General features: G+C 40.9%; 1 protein-coding gene across 1 annotated transcript in view; it reads right to left on the bottom strand.

Annotated features, from left to right (window-relative positions):
- Positions 1-3,541: 3,541 nt before the first annotated feature.
- Positions 3,542-23,165, bottom strand: part of LOC150081746 (uncharacterized) — a 137,417-nt gene continuing 117,793 nt past the window's right edge. The window contains exon 2 of the mRNA XM_090380305.1: positions 3,542-5,548. Coding sequence (XP_090236431.1) covers positions 3,542-5,548 — 2,007 coding nt within the window. The remainder of the gene's footprint in view (positions 5,549-23,165) is intronic.

Consider the following 23,165-nt stretch of genomic DNA (forward strand, 5'->3'; position numbering starts at 1 on the left):
TTCTACTTCGTTTGCAGGCCATGAACTGAGGGCCCTCTGAAAGTCCTTCCTTCCTTGCTTTTATCATTTGCCGCCGCGCCGGAGCATGGCAATTTCTCGAGTCCACAAGGGTACTGCCCCCAGTTGGGGGTGTTTTTTTCTTATTGCTTAGTTACTGATAGTTGTCATCAGTTCCGTAGTACCTTTCTGAAGGTGGTGCGGGCTGTTCAATGGGTTCAGGGTTAGTGGGTTACTGTCGATCGCTGTGGTCAGTAGTTCTTTGAATAGCGGCCAGTCCGCTTTGGCAACTGCCTATCTATGGCATCGTTGGTTGATTGTTATTGCTCTTGTCATTGTTCTTGTTATTGTGCAAGTTATAACTCTGTGATCCGAGGTGGTCCAGGCTTCCTCTACCCTCCAGTCGGCCACGTGGTTCGCCAGGTTCCTAGTGGCTAAGGATATGTCTATTGTGGCATCCCAGAGGGTGTTACAGAATGTCGGTAACTGGTGTGGATGGTTTAGGACCGCTAACTATGATCCTGTCAGGTAATTCTCAAGCTGCTGTCCGTTTGCTGTCCCTTTTCTATCATCTGTAGCGCTATACCATAGCGGGGAGCGGCAGTTTACATCCTCGCCTATTATGATTCTTTCGTTTGGCAGGGTGTTCTGTAGGTAGTTGATGGCGATCTCTATTTCTTGCCAGGTCTATTGTATAGAGCCACCGCGTAGAGGGAACCCAGCGCTGTGATGAGTTGGGCACAGGCTGCCCAAGCCGTGCATAGTTGCGTTATTCTTGTTGCTGTGATATTCTTGTTTCTGACCAATACCGCCGCCCAAGGGGTGTTTTCCTCTGTTTAGATCACTTTATATTGTAGTAGGTAGCCCGCCACCCGCCTTGCATGGACGTACGGCTCCTGTAATATAATAACGTCTATGATCTCTTCATCAGCCTTGACCCAAATCTAGTCAGCCACAGCTTTTGCTCGCTGGGCATTTGTTTGTATTATTTTGATCATGGTTGTGTTATATTTCTTAATTTTTGTACCCATAATCGATTCTGTTTTGGTAAGTGCTCTTGGCTTTTATATAGATTGGGCAGTTAGGATCCCTGATTGAGTGTCTATATACGAGTTTCATTGTTTTACAATTTGCGCATGTGGCTTCATTGTCTTTGTGTGGGCATTCTTTATATTCGTGGCCCTTTTCAGTGGAATGTCCGCATGTTGGACCGTCTGGGAACAGACGTGGCTGGAGTGGCCGAACTTACAGCATCTAAACATTTCGGTACTGCCACCGAAACATTTTACAGTTTTTACTGGCTTTATAGATCAACAAGGTAGAAGTGTTGGTGGTGCTGGTGGAAGTGTTAGAGGAGGTGGCCTTAATGTGAGCGGTTGGAATGGTGGAAGTGTTCGAGAAGAAGGAAGCCCTACTGGAGGTGGTTGAATAGGTGGAACTGTTGGTGGTGGTGGAGGAGGTGGCCTTATTGGAGGTGGTTGGAATTGTGGTAGCATTGGTGGTGGATAAGATGGCAGCATTGTTGCTGGTGGAGAAAGCGAATTTACTACAGGCGGTTGGATTAGTGGAGGAGGAGGACGATTTGGCAGCAGTTTTGGTGCTGGTAGATGGGGGGGATTGAAGGTGTGGTTGTGTTGATAGCCTTATCATGGAAGTTTGGGTGATGGGAGATGGTGCTTTTGTTGGATGTCTGAGGGATCTTGTAGGTGACGGGAAAACAGATGTTGTGTTAGGAAGTATACAAGGACATTGGAGACGATTTCCTAATGAATCAGTTGGATAAATGACCAGACGTACTGTTGGATTTGTTACTTCTCCTATGTATTGACAATTCTAGACCCTTGTCCCAGCTTCCCCATTCTAGACCCTTGTACCTTCCTTTAGGACTTGCCACGCCTCCGGGATTTGTTCCACATCCAGCTGTTTTTTAAGCCTCCTCTCGCCTCTATGTGGAACTTTGGTATTATCACTTCTTGCGGCTGCTTGTCCGGGATTTTGCTTTGGAGGTTTCTGTGGTAAAGTTCTTCAGCTAATTGGATGGCCGTAATTTCTGGGCTAACGTCATAAATTAATATATTCGGTCCCTTCCTTTTGGGCGACTGGGCCGTTAATCCAAGGGCGTCAATCTTGGGGTTTTCAACGATGCTCTGGATTTCTTGCCTGGTCTCTGTCTCTATTGCCAGTCCTACGTCTCTCATCCCTTCGTGTTATTCGTGTTAGCTTCAGGTCCTCCTTCATGTTATTTATTACTTTTGCTTTGTGGTCTTCGCTTGTGGGAATTTTTCCTGTTTGTTTCGATCTGAGTATCACCAGGTTTGGCGTTGGCAGGAGCGTCTTCCTCTTCTGGTGCGTTGTTATTGTCTGGTGCGTTGTTGTCTGTTGCGTTTCCGTTGGGGTCCTCGGCGCTTCTGAATATGTCGGGGCACGTTGTGGCATTTGACTTGCCCCGCGTTCCATATAGGCCTGTAATCGTGTGGTAGCTCTCTCTTTGTCGAGATGTTCATTATGTAGGATTGTCTCCATATTGTGGAAGATGTTGCCCATACTTCACCACGTGGAGGCTATCCGGGTGTTCCTAGTGAGTCAATTGTACTCTGTTCTGGTTTCGCCACACAAGACAAAACTGCGCAATTGTCGGAAAGCACCGGTGACGCCCACACAAAAATTCTATGTCACTATGCCACAGCTCGCCAGCTACATGAAAAGTTATCATGGTGGAAAAATGAAACTCTGAGACCTTTGTTATTATATGCACGGAATTGATTGAATTTCTCTACAATATTATAAAATAACAAAATATCATATAAATCATTAAAAAATAAAAAAACTGCACATAACTCGCTTTAATTATTTCTTAAGAAGTTAATTCTTTTATCCTCCAACGTGACGATATTTACTCTTTCTGGCACTCATACATTGATCTCTCTCTCTCTCTCTCTCTCTCTCTCTCTCTCTCTCTCTCTCTCTCTCTCTCCTCTCGTATATTATCCCAGGCATGCATTTAATATTGATATCACACACATTTACATTTCATTGCATATAATACTGACATCACATGTGGATATTTCATTACATTTAAAACTGACATGACAACATGTGTTATCATTTTGTATAATGTCCGCTATTGCATTAAACAAATTTAATTGTTGTTTACCTTTCTTTACATTAGCACTACATTTTAGTCGTTATGTTTACCAAGTAAATAAGTTCAGTTAGTAGTGCTTAATGAATTCAGTTGGTAGTGCTTCATTGAATACCTGTATAAAATGCGGAAAATTTAAAAAAAATTTCAGGGATTGAGAGGTGCCGCATTTTACAGTTTTTACTGGCTTTATAGATCAACAAAAATGTAGGCGATAAGTACAGATTAATTCAATGTAAAATTAAAAACTATTCAAATTTACACTTTTCGCAAATATCATTTAATTATTATTAATAGAATAAAAATATATTCAATATAAATATGTAAATTTTAATAAAATAGGTGGATAAAATAATAACTGTCGTCATTTTCACTAATCCTCCAAAGAAAAACTGAAACTACTTACGATGGATAGCCTTCAGTTAATATGCAGAAATTCTTCCCAGATAATGCACATGGAGGCATGGAACCATCTGGCAGTGGTCGATCAGGTCGAGGAATCTTCTGAAGAGGACCAATTTCTGGACAAAGAGCTTCTGTTTTCGACCTAAATGACTCCGTTGGTGCTCGAACCTTTGATGGGAGAGGCGGTGGAACTGGTGGCCTTATTGAAGGAAGAGTGGGATGAATTAATGGCGTTATTGAGGCAAGTGGAGGCAGTGGTGGTGGTGGAGGAGTAGGAGTAGACCAAATTGGTGCTTTTGTAGAAGATGGTGGAGAAGGTGGTAATAGAGTTGGTGGCTTTATTACAAGATGTGGTCGAGTCGGTGGCGTTTTAGGAAGATGTGGTCGAACTGGTGGCTTTCTCGAAGGTGGAGGATGAGGAAATCGAATTGGTCTTGTTGGAGAAGACAGTGGTGGCTGTGGTGTTGGAGAAGGAGATAGAATTGGAGTTACTTTTGGCCTTGATGGAGGCAATGGGTGAATTGGTGCCTTTGTCGGAAAGGAGTGAATTGGCCTTATTGGAGGAGATAGTGATAGTGGAGGTGGTTTAACTGGTGGCTTTTTTAGAGGTCGTGGAACAGATAATTGAATCTGTGGCTTTGTTGGAGGAAGTTTTGGTTGAATTTTTCTTATTGGAGGTAGACTTGGTGATGTTCGAGATGGAGGCTGAATTGGCCTTTTGGAAGGTTCGACTTTTTTGGCTGGTCTCCTTGTTGGGGAAGGTGGTTTAATGGGTGATAGAAATGGTGGTGGTGCCAGAGGTGGTCGAATTGGTAGCAGTGTTTGTGATGGTGGAGAAGGTATTGGAAGTGGTCTGATTGGTGGCATTGTCAATGGTGGAGGAGGTGACTGTGTCGTTGGTGGTAGTCTTATTAGAGGTCTCTGTGTTAGTGGTAGCCTTAGTGGAGGTTGCTGTGTTGGTGGTGGCTTTATTGGAAGTTGCTGTGTTGACAGAGCTAGAGAAGGAGGCATTATTGGAGATTGCCTTGTCGGTGATGGTGGAAGATGTGTTCTCATTGGAGATGGTCGGATTGGTAGATGAAGAGGTGGCCTTATTGAAAGTGGTTGGATGAATTTGATTGGTGACTGTGATCGTGGAGTGGGTAGCCTTACTGGTGGTGGTTGAATTGGTGGAAGAGATGGTCGAATAGGTAGAAGTGTTGGTGGTGCTGGTGGAGGAGGTAGTCGAATAGGTGGAAGTGTTGGAGGAGGTGGCCTTAATGTGAGCGGTTGGAATGGTGGAAGTGTTGGAGGAGGTGGCCTTAATGTGAGCGGTTGGAATGGTGGAAGTGTTCGAGAAGGAAGCCCTACTGGAGGTGGTTGAATAGGTGGAACTGTTGGTGGTGGTGGAGGAGTTGGTGGAAGTGTTGGTGGTGGTGGAGGAGGTGGCCTTATTGGAGGTGGTTGGATTGGTGGTAGTGTTGGTGGTGGTGGAGGAGGTGGCCTTACTTTCGGTGGTTGGAATTGTGGTAGCATTGGTGGTGGATAAGATGGCAGCATTGTTGCTGGTGGAGAAGGCGAATTTACTACAGGTGGTTGGATTAGTGGAGGAGGAGGACGATTTGGCAGCAGTTTTGGTGCTGGTAGATGAGGTGGACTGGTAGATGGGGGGGATTGAAGGTGTGGTTGTGTTGATAGCCTTATCATGGAAGTTTGGGTGATGGGAGATGGTGCTTTTGTTGGATGTCTGAGGGATCTTGTGGGAGGTGACGGAAAAACAGATGTTGTGTGAGGAAGTATACAAGGACATTGGAGACGATTTCCTAATGAATCAGTTGGATAAATGACCAGACGTACTGTTGGATTTGTTACTTCTCCTATGTACTGTTGCCACCATTCTTTCCACCATTCTCCTGCGATGACTGATCCTGCTCCGATGTGCCCCACCCTTTTATCTCTATGAATCTTTTTGCTATCAGTCCACTCTGATAATAATATTAGACAGAAGATGATTAGCCACCACTCCTACAAAATTTAAAAATTTCTCTTTGATATAAATGAACATAATTGTACTTAAATAGGAAACCATAATAATTAAGAAAAACACAATAAAACATTATATAATGAGCCATTATTACTTTTAGTTGTGAAAGATTAATTAATGAACAAATCATTCAGTTATAGAAATAGCAAGTAATTTATTTTTTTATTAAAATAACCATCAATTGGGTAAATTGTCCTCTTGTTGGACCTGTTTCAATTTCTATGTACTCTTTTGTAATATTAGAATCCTTTTGCAACTGGCATCAACAAATAATTACAGTATACAAATGCAGGTCGCCATTCGGTGGAATCATAGGTTCTTTCATATTAAACACTATGTTTTGGTCTTTTTAGTCGATCTGATCATGTGGAAGACAGGTGATCCTTCTGTTTCAGATGGATGCAATTATTGGAGGATATTAAGTGAGATTTAGAAACAATTAAAAAACGAAGGAAATCATGAGTGTGTTGCATTCTCAAAGTGCGTCATCAGTGGAAGATAAAAGGAAATGTAGATGTAAAAGTCGGGAAAAAAAAACCCTCGGAAATTTAATGCATTAGAATAGAAGGACAAAAAATGACTGAAAAAATCAATTCAGGCAAGCAAAGACTCCTTTACAACCGCACTGTGCCATGGGAGTCTAATAATGCGCTTATATGAATGCCTCTTCTTTCTGTAAAAATTTGAACGATTCGGCTGGAGTGATACAGGTAGTAACGAGTGGAGAGGTGAATGAAATGATCCTTGACCCCAGATGTGGAAAGTTTATTTCAACACACTTAGTGGTGCTGCTTACTTCCGGTTGTATTTCTTTTCTAACCTGGCAGGTGTCTCTTCTTACTTCCAGTTCCGCTTGAATTTTTTGTTTTTATTTTCCCTCCACAGATAGCATTAATAGTATTTTCAGGATTTCATTTTCAATTTTATTTTTCCCTTGAGCTGGTCTTGAACTTGGGTCAGTGCTCTCAGTTGCTAGCGATATATATTCAGGGCTGACAGGAAGATACAATACAAATTGAAGACTGAGTTATTCCCATTCATCTTACATTTCGCTAAAAAGTTTTGCACTGTGTTGAAAGGTATTGTGTTCCATATATAATGCTCATAAACTGGGTAAAATGGCATGGTGAATAAAGTTGTCAAGAAATGTTCCTGTTTCAATCTCTCTCTTGCAGAGATTGAAACCCTGGTTGTTCTGATTCCAGAATTTGGAAGAAATCATCGGAATTTTCATATGTTCCATTTCTGAAATGTCTAAGGGTAAATGCATTTCAAGCTTATCGCTGTCACAGAGTCACACTAGAGTTGCAATGGAATTTCCAGTTCCGACGGTCAGTCCCTGAAGTTGTAAAGTTTCTTTCGTGCGACTACGAATGAGAAGGATTTCATATGCCTTTGCTTCCATCCATTGCTTCTTGGACAGTCGTATGTGCACTTTAGAATTTTGCAGTAGCACCACCGGGTCATAATAAAAAAAAAATGTAACTCAAAGAGTTTATCGCATTCCTAGATGTCGATAGAACACTGCATTCTTTTTTACGGTGTTGGATGCGTCATAATTTGTAGCTGACAACTTATGAGTTGGATGCACAAACAGATACCAAAGTTGAAATGACTTGCTCAACCAGAGACAGAACAGACGTACAATGTGATCCGCACAGAAGCGAGTCAAATGATGCAGTGAACATGTGCCCTTATCGAAATGGCGCTTTCTTATTGGCGGACATCCCAGCTCCCTCAAATCTGAGATGGGGAGGGAAGAAAAATGTCTCAAAATATTTTTTCAAGTCCTTTTACAAAAATACGATCGCAAGTGCGAATATTACGCTGTGATTGTTTACCAGCGTCCCAAGAAATTTTGTGAATGTGCTTCTGCAACCACTTATTCTGTGCATGAATTTTAATCGGCAATTTCCACCACGGGCAAGGAGGTAGAATTATTACTGAAAACACACTCGAATAAGAAAAGACGGCTATTTCTTTTATTGTTAATTCCCCATTTTCATTCAGACTTAACTGAAAGTCGCAAACGCTCCTGTTTACGTATTACCAAAACGTGACAAGACACGATCATTAGCCTTATACAGTTCAGTGTGAGTCATTGGTTGTCAAAAGTCAAGTCCTACTATCATCCGACACTTCCTGGAGCACCAGTCTCACTCCTTCAAAGATAACATCTGATCATTATGACTAGAAACAGATGCGTTTATTTCCAAGACACTGTAAACATTTTTGATTAGTCAGTGTGCAAAGTATAACGAACATACATATTTTTCATAGTTCTTTTGAATGTAATTGATATTTTCCCTGAATTGTACTATGGAGAGAATTTTACATTAATTTCATTTATCTTATTGTCAATAGCAGGCTTTGGAAATCTAAAAATTCAGTAGGAAATATGAATTTAAAGCTTGAGCAATCTGATGAAAACCCCACACCTTTATTTGTGTGAGTTTCTTTCACTCGCACGTGTGTCTATTTTTTTAATCTTCAATCTCTCCAACAAGTTTTCTCATGAGAAAATGCTGATATTTACAAAAGACAATTTTAAATTCCAAAAGCCGTGTTTTGCTACTCAGAACAACTACAGTATATCGATTCCGGGCGAACCTGTTACTAGCAACTTGTGTGGTGATTGCACCCAATCGTTACTTCCAGCTTGTGAAATCAGTAATTGTATGTTCAAATCTCGATAAGAAAGAGATTCGTTTTACTATCCACCAAAGAAACATACTACTGTGAAAGCTAACGATATGTTTTTGTTTTTTTTTCTATTCAACACGATTACGCACTTTTCGATTTGAACCGTAACTTCCAACATATACAATTCATGTTACATTGTGCCTCTTCTGTCTACCGTTCAAGGCAAGTGACTCAATTTATTCATAAGGTTGAAATGGGTGAAAAAAAAAAAAAAAAAGTAAAGTGCAGCCATTATCAACCCACTGCAGGGTGGAAGCCTCCTTAACAATTCATACTGAGGGAAATGGACCATAATCTGCCACGCTGGTCCAGTGCGGGTTGGCAGATCGACCGTATTCAGCAGTCAGGGGCTTGAACCCCGGTCTACTCAAAGAGCGTGTGCTACTGCACTCCCGCTCCTGCCCACTCGGCTACGGGGTGAAATGGGTGTTAATTATAGATGTTTACCTCTCCAGACAACAAAATAAAACTAGTGGTTTCTCGTGATGCGAATACGCAAATTTTGATTTCTCGATATGAATAGCCGTTTTCATTCCAATGACATCAAGAAAGTTTCATTTTTTAGTGTCTGGTGAAAACCCATGAATCGAAATGGGTAGCTTTTTTCTAGAATTCAATATAATTTTGAAAGTTTTACTCCCAGTTCAAAATACATTTATCTATCCCAGGGTTGAAACGTATACAGAGATGTCTGCGACCCTCCCCACGGGTCAAAGTTTAAGAATAACTCACTTCCCTTTTCCATGAGAATCAAGGAAACTTCCCTCCCAATGAAAATGGCCAAAAAACCATGCATACATATGGTGGTCAGTCATTTTGAACACATTTCAAGCAAAATGATCAATCCTCACCAGTCTTTAAAAAGGGTGAATTTGAGTGGCATTTTCAATTGCTCTCTTTTCAACATTGTTGCTGTTTTTTCTTGTGATTATTCTTCTGCCTTTGTGATGGAGACTAGTAAGACTCCTGTTTCGACCACTGATGGAGGTCACACACTTCATGAGATGGAGTTTCACTTTGACTCTGATGGTGAGACAGAAGCTGTCAAACTGAAATAAACTGAAACGGAAATTTTATTTAAATTAAAAGTAATCATGACTCAGACCAGAGCAGCAAAACAAAAGGCTCAAGCTTATGGAAGTGCTGTGGCTCAGAGCAGAACTGAGGGGAGCAGTTGCCTTCTGAATCACAGCCTTCTAAAATGCACAGCTTGCATGATGTTTGTGGACATTCAGGTACGGGACATGATATTGCCATGGGGGATGTCTTTGTGTGTGCGCGATGCAAGGAGTGTATCGAAATCAGGCAACAACTCAGCGTTGTTATGGCCCTATATGAGAGCTTGAAGGACAGGGTGGATGCCCTCGAAGGAACTAAATTGAGGGGCCCATCAAGCTCTCAGCTGGCCACATCAACGCCAGAGCTTGCACTTGGTCATCGCGCAACACAGCGGCAACCCCCAAGGCAGAATGCGCTGGTCCCAAAGGAACTAGTAGTTGTTGGTGACTCTATTGTCAGGGAAACGGGGAACATGCTTTGTAAAAAGGATAGGGGGGAACAGGACCAGGGTATGTCTGCCAGGGGCGAAGGTTGATGACGTTGTAGAGCAGATATCATCTTTTAAGGGCACAAAAGGTATAGTTGTACACGTTGGCACTAATGATATCAAGAGTAGGAGACGGCAGAATTGCTTAACAAGTACAGGTCACTGTTGAAAAAAAGCCGTGAAATAGGGTTGAATTTGAAAGTGTCTGCAATTCTGCCCAGACACGATAGGAGGAAGTATATGATGAGAGCCTTGTCGATCAATTCGGCCCTGGAAAGATTGTGCAAGGCTCAAGGAGTAGAATTTTTTTCAGCCTGGACTGTACTTGTTAACAGGAGAGACTGCTTCTACAGGGATGGGATACACTTAAATAGAAAGGGTGCAAGAATATTTGATGATGCTATCGAGGCAGTGTTAGGTGGGTCGGAAAACTGCTGGTTTCGGGGGAGACAAAGACGAATAGATTAACAGTAGCCACTGGCAGAGGTGAAAGAGATTCTTGCATTGCTTCTATTGGAATGAGCAGAAGCCTGAAAAACAAGATTCAGGATATTTCAGAGACAGCTGGGAGTCATTGCGGTACAAGTAAACACATGGGTTGTGTTAGGGTAGCTAAGAATAGAAATAGGTGCATGTATACTTGCGTGTACACCAATGCTAGGAGTTTAGTAAATAAATTTGATGAATTTGAGGTATTGCTCAAAACATCAAAGGCAGATATTGTTGGGATATCAGAGACTTGGTGTCACACAGATGTAAGGAATGCAGAACTGGAATTTGGGGAGTACAACATCTACAGAAAGGATAGACTGGATAGGAAGGGAGGAGGGGTTATGCTATTAGTTAAGAAATACATAAAATCCAAGGAAGTGAAGCCAGTGGACATCTCTGGACAGTGCAGTGTCGAATCAGTTTGGTGTGACATAAGCATTGGGAGATCAAAATTGAGAGCAGGAGAGTGCTATAGGCCTAATGACTCTGATAAGTATAATAAGAAACTGTACAGGGAAATAGAGTGGGCCAGTAAATCAGAGACTCTTATAATGGGAGATTTTAATTTCCCAGATATTGACTGGAGTTTGGGGGCTGGTCATTCACACACTAGCAAGGCTTTTGTGGGTTTATTGGATGATTGTTTTCTACATCAGCATGTTCGGAAGGCAACTAGAGGGAGGAATACTCTTGATTTGATTATCAGCAGTGATTCTTCATGCATTAAGTATCTGCAGATAAATGAACCACTAGGTGGCAGTGATCACAGTGTGCTGAAGTGGGATTTACTCAAAGAGGTAACTACCATTAGGGGTAAAGGGAAGGGTTATTGCTTTCGTAAAGGCGACTACGATGGACTGAGACAGTATTTAAATTCTATACAGTGGGACCAACTGATGATGTTACCAACAGCAAATGCAAAATGGGAAGCATTCAAAGAACTTATCTTGGAAGCTACTAGGGTTTACATACCAACTAAGAAATATTGTTCAAGGTTTAGGCCTAAATGGATGTCAGATGAACTGATGAGGCATATGGCAGAGAAGAAACATGCATGGGATACATACAAATTAACACATGACACAGAAGCCTATGATAGATACAAGTTGATCTGTAACCAAGTTACAAAGGAGGTTAGGCAGGCGAAGGCAGAGTACGAGAAATCTTTGGCAAGGGATGCAAAGAAAAACAGCAAAGAGTTCTTTACTTATGTAAACTCTAGAAGGAAGGGGATGAATCAGATTGGTCCACTTGATATTGATGGGTCAACTGTTGCTGATCCTGCTCAGGTAGCTAACAAACTAAAGGAATATTTTGCATCGACATTCACACTTGAGGAGTTATTTAGGGAGGGGAAAGCCAGAGGTGTATTCAACTCTAGCAATGAGCTAGAGAATCTTGTAATAACTGAGAGTAAAGTGGAGGAGAAACTGTGGAAGATAAACACAGGAAAAGCACCCGGGGTGGATGGGATCTATCCAGTTATATTAAAGGAGGCATCAGAGGAAGTAAGCAAACCCTTAGCCATAATTATGAGAGCTTCTTTGGACTCAGGGGAGGTACCCGCAGACTGGAGATGTGCAAATGTGACCCCAATTCACAAAGGAGGATCAAAGGCTGACACAAGCAATTATAGACCTGTGAGTTTAACTTCTGTTCCAGGAAAATTAATGGGGGCACTAGTTAAAGAAGCACTGCAGGATCATTTAGACAAGACTTCAGTTATAGCTCGGACACAGCATGGTTTTGTTAAGGGGTAGTCTTGGCTGATCAATTTGAGTGGATACTATAATGCAGTCACAAAGGAACTGGATGCAGGGAATAACTTTGATATTATATACTTGGATCTTAGAAAGGCTTTTGATATTGTTGCGCATGGAAGACTGCTGCACAAATTGGAGCAGTGTGACATTGGAAGAAAATTGCTGCTGTGGATAAAGGGGTGGCTGAGGGGGAGAAGACAGAGAGTGGTAATCAATGGACACTGCTCATCGTGGACTAATGTTATTAGTGGAGTCCCTCAGGGCTCAGTGTTGGGTCCATTATTGTTTTCTGTATTCATAAATGATATTGATGATGGTATATCAAGCTTAATGTCGAAGTTTGCAGACGATACAAAGGTTGGCAGGGTTTCCAAGTGCACTACTGACACTATGCTGCTGCAACAGGATCTGGAAAGGTTGAGCAGATGGGCTGAGAGGTGGCAAATGAAGTTTAACATTGACAAATGTAAAGTACTACACTTGCGAAACAGCAACCGCAGAGCAACGTATCAACTCTGTGGTACTACACTGACAGTGGTAGAGAACGAAAGGGACCTGGGGGTGGTTGTGCAGGCAGATATGAAGTTCTCTGAGCAGACGGGCTGCAAGAGTAGCTCATGGTGTATTGTCAATGATATATAGGAATTTTTCTAGCAGGTATAAGGTGGTGATTATTCCCTTGTATAAGGAAATGGTCAGGCCACACCTAGAGTACTGTATATAGGTCTGGAGGCCTCATTTCAAGAAGAATGTAGAGCTGCTGGAACGAGTACAGAGAAGGGCAACAAGATTAGTGAATGGAACAAAGGGGTGCTCTTAGGAAGAAAGGCTTAAGTTTTGCAAATTACAGTGTCTGGAGACTAGGCACCAGCGAGATGATCTGATAGATGGGTATAAAGCATTGAATGGTTTGAGCATGCTCAATGCTGATGGGATTCTTCCTCTCGCTCAGAATAATCACCTGAGAGGGCATAAATTCAAATTGAGGAATGACAGATGTAGGATAGACTTGCGGAAATTTGCCTTTAGCCAGCGAGTGGTTGGTTGGTGGAACAGACTTCCATTCCTTGTCGTGGAAGTTGATAGCCTAAATAAGTTTAAGGCTCAGCTGGACAGGTATTTTGAACGAACAGAGGGGTGAAGTGGAAGTGTTTTTTTTTTTTTTTTTTGGCTGATGCTGCATAAGCTTGCTTTCTTGCATCAAATGCCTCTACTAATGCTAATGCTAACTAGCCGACCGATTCGAGACCGAAACCGAATTAACTTGTCGGATCAAAGTCGAGAAGTTATCTGTCAGGATATAATTTATACTAATATCAGTATTACAGTTTTTCATGCTGCAAATTATAATCGTGTTTAAAACCATCGGTTTCCATGTTTTCTTTCAGCGTGTGTTCTTACTGATTATAATTGACCCTAAAACAGTGACTTACATGTTTCTTCCAGAACAATGATTTCTTTCAATAGGACGAAGTTTGGGGGAGGCAGAATGCGATCATCCCAGCCTCTTGGCATTGCGGTCTGCCCTGAGGACTGCCCCCAGTGTCTTGCCATTGCAGAATACGCGGTACCGCACTTCTCGGCATTGCGGGAAGCTCTACCAATGGCTCCCAAATTACCGTTAACTCTAACGCCCAAGTGAGTTGATGTCTATATTTGTTTCTAAAGTGAAAATTCACGTGGAATCCCCAAGTTTAACACTAAGCATCCAATGGTTCCCGGGTGTCGTCTCCTTTTCGGTGCACCGTTGGTGCACTGGGGATGCCCCCTCCCCCTTTCTACCATCACTTTATGGATGCGCACTGGGGGATGTGATGCCTTCACGAAACGATGGCCAGGGATGCACGGTGGGGAAAATGAGTAGAACACCCCAACGAGGTGTTCTTTTGGGTTTTAATGTGACAATGAAACGTGTTTTTATCGATAAAAAATCAGCAAGTTTTAAAACTATACTCTTTTTAATCAGGAATTGTCAGGGAGAAAATTAAGAGAATAAGGGAAACTTTTAAAATTGGATCTTATTGACTTTAAAAATCAAAGAAAATTTAAATTGGCAACATTTTTTATTTTTCCAGAGACCCTCCCCTCCCTCACCTTCTGTCTTTTTTGTTGCTGGCCCAGCCACACTTGCCTACATAAATACCAGTTCCAAACTAGGCACGTCCACACAAAACATTTTCAAGCATCCATTTACTTGGATCATCTCGGGAGCCACTCAATTGGGAGAAACCACTTTTGTTTTGTCACTACTTGAGCACTGCCAAACTTTAATTTCCCCACCTCCTCAAAGAATTGTTTATTGCTTTTCGGAGCATCAAGAAAAGTTTCTCCAGTACCCACAAACCGAGTTCGTCGAAGGTTTAAACGTACTCGAATTCGACCCATGAGTGAACAATCTGCTCTTTTTAGACGATCTGATCATCCAGGCAAAAGATAGTGGCCGAAATATCATAAACGACTCGCACCAACCATAGAAATCTGAGTGTTATTCTACTCACTCAAAACTTGTTCTGTCAAGGTTCACAATTTGAACCATCAGTTTTAATTCTCACTACTTGGTAGTGTTTTAAAACCATCAAGACTCATGTCAAATCACACATTTGGCCACCCCAGTGTTCCCAGGCGTATCCGTAGATTTATAATGACACAGCGCGACTCCACATTCATATCTGCCTTTTGACTTTAGTGGATACAGATGAGCGATTACGCTTCCAATCACACGTGTTACCAAATGGCAAGGAGATTAGCATGTCACTCTAACCTCATCATGTCTCTCAGAAGCTCATCCTAAACAGGCTACAGTCCTGCTGAAGTTTTCAACTCAGAGCCAGATTACTTCGACTCGTGAAATTTGCAAGAACCTGATTCGTGGAAACATACCAGCAACTCCCTTAGGAAAATGCAAGCTCTGACGTAAGAAGAAGCTACTGCAAACCCTCATAGATAAAAAGATTGCATTTAAAACCCCTCAGAAATAAATACATTAGCATTGTTTCCTCTTCTGGGCAGTCTAATTGTACCTTTGATTACAAGCTTAAATAAACAGATAAATAATTCTCTCTGCAAATTTCTACCTGTCATAGCTCCACCAGAGCAGAACAGACTAGTATCTATGGACAAACACATGTCATCGATTTTAAAAAGAAAGGAGCTGTCTGTAGGATCTTCAGTTAAAAGGTATCTGCAGTCTCTTCAATTGTACTTAGACCTGAAAACGAATGCAGAAATCCATTTCTATGCCCAACATTCAGTCTGAAAGTGGGCGGAAGAAGAAAGAGAGAGAAAAAAATCTGGAAGCGGAAATACGCAGTGCTCACTTTCTTTGCCTTGCCGCCTTAGAAGCAAGTTTCATTGGACCAGGATGTAAGTATGATTTTCAATAAAGAGACATTTGTTTTGTTAAACATTTTAGGAAGTAAATGCTGAATTACATCTAAAGTCGCGATTGATCACATACAAATTGAATTACATCTAAAGTCGCGATTGCCCACAAATCTTTACAATTATATCGGTTTACAATATTTTTCATAGATGTGCCTCTACATCGATATGTTAAGAAAAATGTAATTTGAAAATGAAATGCACAAAGCACAATTCTTATGGGTTTTGGTATTTAACCATATAATATTGGTGTAAATATACCATAGTTAACCCATAAATTTGAACTACATAAGTAGTTAGAAGGCATCGTTTTAACTGAATCTCATATTGTGGTTGCCTTCACTACGAGATAGCGGTATTGCACTACTTCAAATAAATAACGCTTCTCTAGTAGAGAAGACTAATGTTATTTATTTTCAGAGGATTGCCACCAACCAGAAGCTATTGTGATTTTAATGTGAAAAATAACCCATTGGACCAGATCTATTAAACCAAACAATTGAGTTATAAAATTCAAACCTATATCATGGAACTGTTTTGATGAGAGCCTAAGAGATCTAGATTTTTTAATCAAGAAAACGGAATTTTGTAATAAAGGAAAAAAAAAAACCCCAGTTGCTTTTTTTTTTTTTTTTTTTTCCAAATAACCAAAACCAGTACTTTAGCTGAACCTCATCTCCAACCAAACTGCACAGAAGAAGTGGCTCTCCCCACCTTTTCAGAAACTTATCAGAACCTAACCGCCATTTTTCCAACTGTAAAAACCTTTGCATGGAAGCAGACATTGTTTGTTTCAATTCCCACAGGGATCCCCTAAAGGTCCCAAACCTTTTCCGTTTTCGAAGCTTCCACACATGATATTTTGCATCTGTAATTAAAAATATCGTGAACATTTTTTTATTGCCCAAGGGATGATCGAATTGCAAGTAAATTACCTCCTCCAGTATGAACTGCCTTATCCTCAAAAATCTACAAATTCTCTTTCAAACTTCCTGCGCGAATCGACAGTAATAAAATAAATGGTACACTGTTTCAATTTCGGTACAAAATTGACATAACTGTTGCATGTCTGACTAAATCTATACCTGATATCGTTCACTGGTATATTTCCGTACCCAACCCTCCACGAAAAATCAATACGAGATGGGTATTTTCCGCCAATTTTTAGATTTTTAAAAAACAACTGCGCATTATGGTTTCCTAAATTTGGCATTTCTGTATTTTCTGAGGTAAACAGTGTCCAGTAGAATCGTTTTAACCCACCCTTAAAAGGATCTATATCTTTCTCCCTTAACTGCGTGCACATATCCCCAATTTTTTTGTAATATATAGGAATTATCTCTGCTTTTGGCGCTAGATAATTGTCGCCTTTAATTAAGGCTGTATTGAAAATCCCATAAAATATTTTATCAGTACCGCTACTAAATGGTCAGATTGCACCATATTAGCCACGTCCAGCAGTCTCTTACAGCTACACTTCAAATTAATTTTTGGAATACTTATTCCTCCATCTTCCAACGGTAAAAATAAAAAAAATTTCTGCGCTATCTCTTTCCGTTTCTTCCCCATAGAAACTGAAATGTTGGAAGGTAAAACCGTCTCATTGTCCTAGCTGTGATTCCTGTTATAATAAATAATAATAAATAAATAAATTTTATTTATTATTATTTAAAATTTATTATTTAGACAGAATACAAGAAACAGCACCATATTCAGCAGTCGCGGGTTTGAACCCCGGTCACTCAAGGCACGTGTACTTATGCACCCGCACGCCTGACCACTAGGCTACGGCGGTCCTTTTTATAAACACCGTGTATAAGATTATAGGAAGAATTACGGTTCTAACAATAATGGATTTCTTCTCAAAAGAAAATTGCCCCACTTCCCACTCTTTTGAACTTGCCCATATTTTAGTGGTGAGCTCCCATATTTTAGTGGTGAGCTCCCGTATTTTAGTGGTGGGACTCTCTCCAAACGGAACTCCCAATATTTGAATCGGTTTATCCGACTCCACTTCTCATTGTGGTAAAGGCCGATGTACCCATTCCCCTAACAATTTGATCCTAGTTTTATCTTCGTTTATGTTTAACCCCGACTTTTTACCAAAAGAAGTAACGAGTGACAAATTCTTCCAGAGCATAACTCGTAGTGAGAGTGGCGGTAACATCATCCGCATACACTATACATTTACACTGCTCTGCCGGCTTTGGCAACGGTATCCCCTGAATGGCCTCAGTTCTGTCTATTCTTCCCAGCAGTGGTTCTAGTGCTAACGTAAATAACAAAGGACTAAGCGGACATCCATGTTTTACTCCCCTATCAATTTTAATGTTTTTCGAAATTTCTCCATTTATCAAAAGTCGTGTGCTGCTACGTGTATATAGATTTCTCAGGACTGTAAAACAACTGAGATCCTATGTTCGTATCTTTAATTATAGAGAAAAGGTAGTCGTGTTCGATTCTATCGAAAGCCTTTTCTAGGTCGATTGCTATTAACGCTAAATTGTAACTCTTTCGTTTCAGATATTCTAATATATCTCTTAATAGCCAAAGGTTATATTCTATACGTCTCCCCGGTATACCATAGCACTGTGTGCTTCTAACTACCTGGGTTACGTCGCGTTTTAACTTAGCTGCAAAATCTTTGCAAATATTTTGTAGTCACAAATAGCCAACGTTATAGGTCTCCAGTTACCAATTTTCGTTAAATCCCGTCCATGCTTCGGAATGAAAGTAGCATAGGCATTTAAAAAGCCTTCGGGTAAACCCCTTCCTGAAAAAAAATTGTAAAAGACGGCCAGAAGAATAGGCGCTAACAAGTTCCAAAATTTCTTATGAAGTTCAACTGCCAAACCATCCGGTCGCGGCACGCGTCGTAATTTACATGATTTTAGAGCCACAGTTAGATCTCCCATAATTATTTCCCTGTCCTGTAATGTTTTTTTTCTCTGGTGTGAATTGTACAATCGTCCAAATGGAGTTGTCTCTCTCTTTTTTCTGCAAAGCAAGCTTTTTCATAGTAATTTACAAAACTATTCATAACAGTTAGCGTTATCGAATGTGTGTTGTCATCATCTTTAATTTCTTGAACCGTTTTGGCTAAATTGTTTAGCCTTAGTCGTCTTTGGTAAAGCGCAGCTAAAGGACTATCAGCCTCTCTAAATTTCAGCTGTATTTTTCGCGCCTTTTATTTCTCTTCTTCCAATATTATACCGTCAATAATCGCTTCTACTTCTGCTGTCGCCCTTTCATCCCTGCACCGTTGGTAAATTCTTTTTTCTTGTAAGAGATATTTCAGTCTGTTTCTGCGTTGTTCGTTTCTTTCCTTAATTTTTGAGTAATAAAATGATTTAGCACTTTCTTTAATTTTCGGCCACATTTCCACCTTGCTCTACTATCTTTTTAATAACTGTTGTAAAGTCTCAGTCCTCTCTCTCTCCAGAACTGCTGGGTTGAGCTTCCAATAGCCTTTCCCCAGACTAACGTTCGTAAATAAATATCCCTTCCACCTTACTGCCATGTGATCTGAAACTTGTCGACCTTCCGAAAATTTCACATGCCGTATCCTTGTTATCTTATCCTTCAACTGACTCGTTGCATAAGTGCGATCTATCCTAGTTCCTATATTCTGACCGTTTGGTCGTCCCGGAGTATAAACAGAAAATTTATTTATTTATTTATATTAATGTCTATTCTGGTGGCCGCTGGTTTCCCCGGATTTTTTCCCTCCAGACGTCTACCAAGTCCCATTTATACAAACCTCGATTAATTCACGAACCTCCCCCATGTACCATGATGCGGGGTACCCCCATGTACCATGATGCGGGGTACCCCCAGAATTTTGTCGTTAATAGGGACAGGATCGCAGTTCCAGTCTCCTGCCATTACAATCCACTGCACCCCCCTCATATAGTTGCCCAGCCCCTGAAACAGAGTTTTCCTTCCTAAAGTGGAATTTGGACTATAGACACAGATTAATTCTAATTGTGCGCCCCCCCATAACTCCAATCCACTGCCACAACCCGACCTTCTGTATCCCTACCCGCCAGTTGTACAGTCCCTAAAATTGGAGGAACCACTACTATTCCTCTGTGGATCGATTTGTCCCAAAACTCCAAAATCCTAACAACCGGTATCTGTTTTGAAACTGCTGGATGAGAGCTAAACTTGTGAAATGGGTTTCTTGTAGAAACCAAATCTTTACCCCCATGTTCATCGTAATTTGCCCATCCGTTTGTTTGTTAATCGCTCTCAGACCCTGTACATTTAATGACATAAATGTTATTCCGGACATTATGAGCAGAACTTTACTAGAACTTCTGCTAAGATATTCCTATGTTCGGCATTTAACTTTAACTTGTTACTGGTGAGCAACACGGTGAGATCTCCAACATTCTTGTTTTTAATATTGGAAATAATGAAATCGCCCCAATTGAACAGAATATTAACTACTTGACCCTTCTCGTTTTCATTCCAAAGAAAATTCGGCTCTCCTCGAGTTTTCACAATTTCTGCCAAGCTTCGCCTATATTCCCTGTATTCTTTTGTGTTTCCTATTACATTTAACCATTGTATTCCTTCGTATTCCCCTCGTTTGTATGCCATCTGAATCCGAATCAGACCCCGAAAGTGTTTTGCAATCTTTCTTACCGCCTGACAAAATTTATACCTCTTCCCCCTCTATTTGTTTTGTTTCGGTCTCTTCTTGAATTTCCTCTGTTCCCACTTTTGCTCTTTTAGTTTTACCGCTTATTTCTTCCTTCTCCCCCCTCTTATTTACATGTTGTACTGTATTTTCCGCTTCCATATCGTCGGTTAGTTCTGCGTGTTCCGATTGTGTTACCGACATATCGTACGCTTTTGTAAACGTTGGTGTGATTTCTTTAATCTGCGTCTCACCCCTCTGCGCTACTATAGTTTCCGCGCTCTCAGCGTTAGGCATATCTTTTGGCGGCTTGCTCGCTTTCTGCTGTCCTCCCCCACCAGCAACTCTTTCGGCAACCGTGCGTTCCGGGCATTGAATGAATTTATGCGTGGAAGCTCATAAATTCTTGGGGATCTCAGACATGGGGAAGCGCTAGTGCAGATAAAAAGGCTTCAGAAGAGTTTTTGAAAAAATTTGAAGATTTAATCATGAAGGAAGGCTACTTGCCGCAACAAATTTTTAAAGGGGATGAAACTGAGTTATTTTGGAAGCGCTTACCAACTCGAACATACATCACGCAAGAAGTGACGCTCCCAGGACATAAGCCTATGAAAGATAGGCTTACCTTGTTATTGGCAGCAAATGCAAGCGGAGACTTTAAATAAAGCCACTTCTCGTTTGCCACTCTAAAAATTCTGGCTGCTTTGGGAAGAAAATCATCAAGTCAAAACTGCCAGTGATGTGGAGATCCAATGCAAAAGCCTGGGTAGACCAGAAAGTCTTCAAAGATTGGATTTTTGAGGAGTTTGCCCCGAGTGTAAAAAAATTCCTCATTGACAACAATTTTTACCTTTGAAAGCACTGCTGATTCTTGACAATGCTAGTGCCCACCCCCAAGACTTGGCAAACATACTTGAAATTGACTTTGAGTCCAGTTTTTGCCTCCAAACATCACATCACTGATCCAACCCATGGATCAAGAAGTAATTGCCTGTTTTAAAAAACTTTACACCAAGGCTTTGTTTTCACAGCTTTTTGACCTGACTCATTCTTCTGATAAGACACTGAAGGAGTTCTGGAAGACTGAGTTCAATATTCTTCACGCCATTTCCTTTATTAAAACTGCCTGGGAGGGAGTGACACAGAGGACCCTTCGTGCATCATGGAAGAAACTCGTTCCTTTTATCGGGATGACAACAATGCAATCCAAGCCGCTGAAGAATCAGAAGCAACTGCGGCCATGCGAGAAATCATTTCGACGGCGGAGAAACTCGACATAGGAGAAGTTGATGAGGCTGATGTGGAAGAGCTTGTGCAGGATCACAATGACGAACCAACCGTGGAAGAACTCAAAACACTCAGCGAACAGGAAGCAAAAGAGAGAGAAAAGGAAATTTCACTTGAAGAAGACAGGGAAAAAGGGCCGATGCCAACAGCTGTCATTAAAGAAATTTTATTCCATTGGGAGAAGGTGCAGTCTGCTTGTTTAAAATGGCACCCCAACACTCCTGTTGTAACTAGAATGACAGACTTGTTTAACAACACTACTATGCATCACTTCAAGGCTATCTTGAAAAAGAGGGAGAGACAGTCCACCGTTGATCAATTCCTCATCACCATTCAAGCCAAGAGGAGAAGAAAAAGGGTAGAACAAGATAAAAAAACATCCTTCCAACATCTAAGGCTCAATGAAATGCATGTACTCATTATGTATTTTCTAATTTCGTTTGTTATATGGTAGAATATAGTAAAGTCAATAATACTGTTTATTTCTCTCCAACAACGAATTAATCAATTTTCCATAAACTTATATGGAAAATATTGACCCGCAATTCGACAAATTCGCAATTCGACTCTAATTCGGCGACGGATTATAGTCGAATTGCGAGGCACCACTGTAGTGCAATAAATTAATGATTAATTAAAATTAAAAAATTATTCATAAACTACGAAAATCCAGGCGCTGATGTAACAACAGGAATTAATTTTATCTTAATATAATTTCAACAATATACGATATACGCGTATATCGTAAGTTTGCCCTGCAGGTGAACCTTTGTAAGTACAAAGTAGCAAATACGATTCTATTGCTCCGATGAGCGGTAGCGCAGCCGCGCGGGGCCTATACAGCGTAGTATGTGTTTAGTAAAAAATTTTCTGTTTATACTCCGGCACGACAACCAAGTCAGTAGAGTTTACAATAAATCATCAATACAAATATTTATCGTATTTAGTAGTCACGGGCTTGAACCCCGGTCCACTCAAGGAACGCGTACTACGCACTCTCGCTCCTGACCACTGGGCTACATCAGACCCCTTAAATAAATTTTCTGTTTATACTCCAGCACGACAACCAAGTCAGTAGAGTTTACAATAAATCGTCAATACAAATATTTATCGTATTTAGTAGTCACGGGCTTGAACCCCAGTCCACTCAAGGAATGCGTGCTATGCACTCTCGCTCCTGACCACTAGGCTACGTCAGGCCTAATAGCTATGCAGCGTAGTAATAAAAATAAGCGATAAACATACTATCGAGTTTTACCGCCGATTGTAAACTTGTACGTAATTAAAACTGCATATATGAAACCAAAATTGTTGTCATTAGAAAAAAGTTTAAACTTGGAGTTTTGCGGGGCCCTTCAGAAGTCGGGGCCCAGGACGCGTGCCCGGTGGGCCCGCCGTTAAATCCGCCTCTGTAGGCGAAGCTTGGCGGAAATTGTTAAAACTAGAGGAGACCCGATTTTTATTTGGAATGAAAACGAGGAGAGTGAAGTAGTAAATATACAGTTCGCTTGGGGAGGTTTCGTTATTTCCAATATTAGAAACAAGAATGTTGGAAATCTCACTGTGTTGCTCACCAATAACAAATTAAAGTTAAATGCTGAACATAGGAATATCTTAGCAGAAGTTCTAGTAAAGTTCTGCTCATAATGTCCAGAATAACATTTATGTCGTTAAATGTACAGGGTCTGAGAGCGGTTAACAAACAAAGGATGATATGGCAAATTACGATGAACATGGGGGTGAAGATTTGGTTTCTACAAGAAACCCACTTCGCAAGTTTA

This window comes from Mastigoproctus giganteus, chromosome 8 (genome assembly GCF_048544385.1).
Source record: "Mastigoproctus giganteus isolate SK-2022 chromosome 8, ASM4854438v1, whole genome shotgun sequence".
NCBI lineage: Eukaryota > Metazoa > Arthropoda > Arachnida > Uropygi > Thelyphonidae > Mastigoproctus > Mastigoproctus giganteus.